The sequence below is a fragment of the Lathyrus oleraceus genome, chromosome 2 (genome assembly GCF_024323335.1).
Source record: "Lathyrus oleraceus cultivar Zhongwan6 chromosome 2, CAAS_Psat_ZW6_1.0, whole genome shotgun sequence".
NCBI lineage: Eukaryota > Viridiplantae > Streptophyta > Magnoliopsida > Fabales > Fabaceae > Lathyrus > Lathyrus oleraceus.
Genome location: NC_066580.1, coordinates 136,570,053 through 136,571,917, shown reverse-complemented (window position 1 = coordinate 136,571,917; position 1,865 = coordinate 136,570,053). Strand labels below are relative to the sequence as shown.

The 1,865-nt window shown below is 36.1% G+C and overlaps 1 protein-coding gene across 1 annotated transcript; it reads left to right on the top strand.

Moving 5' to 3' along the window:
- Window positions 1–394: 394 nt before the first annotated feature.
- On the top strand, window positions 395–1,315 carry LOC127118496 (protein LIGHT-DEPENDENT SHORT HYPOCOTYLS 5). The gene has a single exon (XM_051048706.1). The coding sequence runs from the start codon at window positions 547–549 to the stop codon at window positions 1,162–1,164; it is 618 nt and encodes a 205-aa protein (XP_050904663.1). The 5' UTR covers window positions 395–546; the 3' UTR covers window positions 1,165–1,315.
- The last annotated feature ends 550 nt before the right edge of the window (window positions 1,316–1,865 follow it).

Genomic DNA, 1,865 nt, shown 5'->3' with positions numbered 1-1,865 from the left:
AAACCCTAAAATAAAGATAAGAGGTTAAAAAGAGTTAGTTTTGCCCATTTATTTTTGTGATTTTGAGATACAAATAAAATTATTTTTGTGTTACCTTAAAATAATTATTAAAATAAAAAACAAAACAAAATCTATAGCCACCTCCTCAAATAGCTCATTAAATAGTACTAGTACTTATTTAGTATTGCCTTTTATTTATCAATGTGTTAGCTTTCTTCTCATCATGTAACAAAAAAAATGACGTATAGATAGGAGTTATAGTAGTATAGAGAGAGGGCCATACCATAGTAGAGTTAGAGTAGTCGTGAATGTAAATGGTAATTCCAATCCTGTCACGTCAAGATGACCCCACTGTTTGTGAAATTGTAAACAATCTCTCCACACTCTATAATTCGTCCCCACCACCACTCTCCATTCATTCAATTCAAAATCCATTATTCATTCATTCAAACTATTTTACGTCCCATCACCACCCAATCTCTCTCTCTTTTCCTCTCCATAATACCAATCCTTCTCTCACGCATATTACCAAAAGTCACCGTCATAATGGAAGCTGCATCGGGTGGAGAACCACCACCGCCAACACCGTCAGCACAACCTCAACCGGACTCATCACCACCAACACCAACACCAACACCAAGCCGTTACGAGTCACAAAAGCGACGAGACTGGAACACGTTCCAACAGTATCTTCCAAATCACAAACCTCCATTAACCCTAGCACGTTGCAGCGGAGCGCACGTGATTGAGTTTTTGAAATACCTCGATCAATTCGGGAAGACGAAGGTGCACGTGACTGGTTGTCCTTATTTCGGACAACCTAACCCTCCTTCGCCGTGCGCTTGTCCGCTCAAGCAGGCCTGGGGAAGTCTCGACGCTCTCATAGGACGTCTCAGAGCCGCTTTCGAGGAAAACGGCGGTAAACAAGAGAGTAATCCGTTTGGGACTAAAGCGGTTAGGATTTATCTCAGAGAAGTTAGAGAAGGTCAAGCTAAAGCTAGAGGAATTCCTTATGAGAAGAAGAAACGTAAGAGATCCACTGTTACCACCGCTGCTATTGTATCAACCGCAGCAGCGGTGGTAACCGGTGACGGTAACACCAACAGAATTGAACTTGGTGTTACTCCTAACAATTCTGTTAGTCTCAGTGCTGAGATAGTATAGTATTTAATTTTTCTTTTACTAATTTTACATTTTGAATGGTATTAGCTAGTATTATCTACCTTTAATTGTAGGGGGATTAATCATGATTATGGTTTTATAAGTTAATTTCATATCTATGATGAATTTTTAGATTGAACTTTAGTCCATCAAACTGAAGAATTCAGAAGATTCCAGAGTCTTTCATTTTCTGGTTAATTAAATTTACCATTGTGAGTGTGATGTGAAGTTAAGCATTATATATTCATATTGGGTGGCATATTTGTATGATGATGCCATTAGGGAAACCAGCAAATCACATATATAGATTATTTTCTTTCATTATGACATTTCTACTTTTGTCTTGACTTGGGTATGATGCTGATCAAACACCAAACAGTGATGTGCAGTTGGAAAACAATTAAGTGATAGTTTGAAAATGAGAAAAGAGACAAAATCAATATATTTCTTTTTGGAAAGAAATCAATTAATTGACCCTTCCACTATTTTTACAATCATTTTAGTTGCTAAATAAATTAAGTATAAATTAGACATTGTATTTTATCGTAATTTAATTGTGACAAATATTTAATGAAAATATATTTAACTACAGTTAATAGAAGGATTCGATATATGAATATTACTATTTCAAGTTGTGAAATAAAACCCTATTGAACTGGTCCCGGGTTTTAGAGATTTTCTCAGTTCATTTTCTCTGATCTACA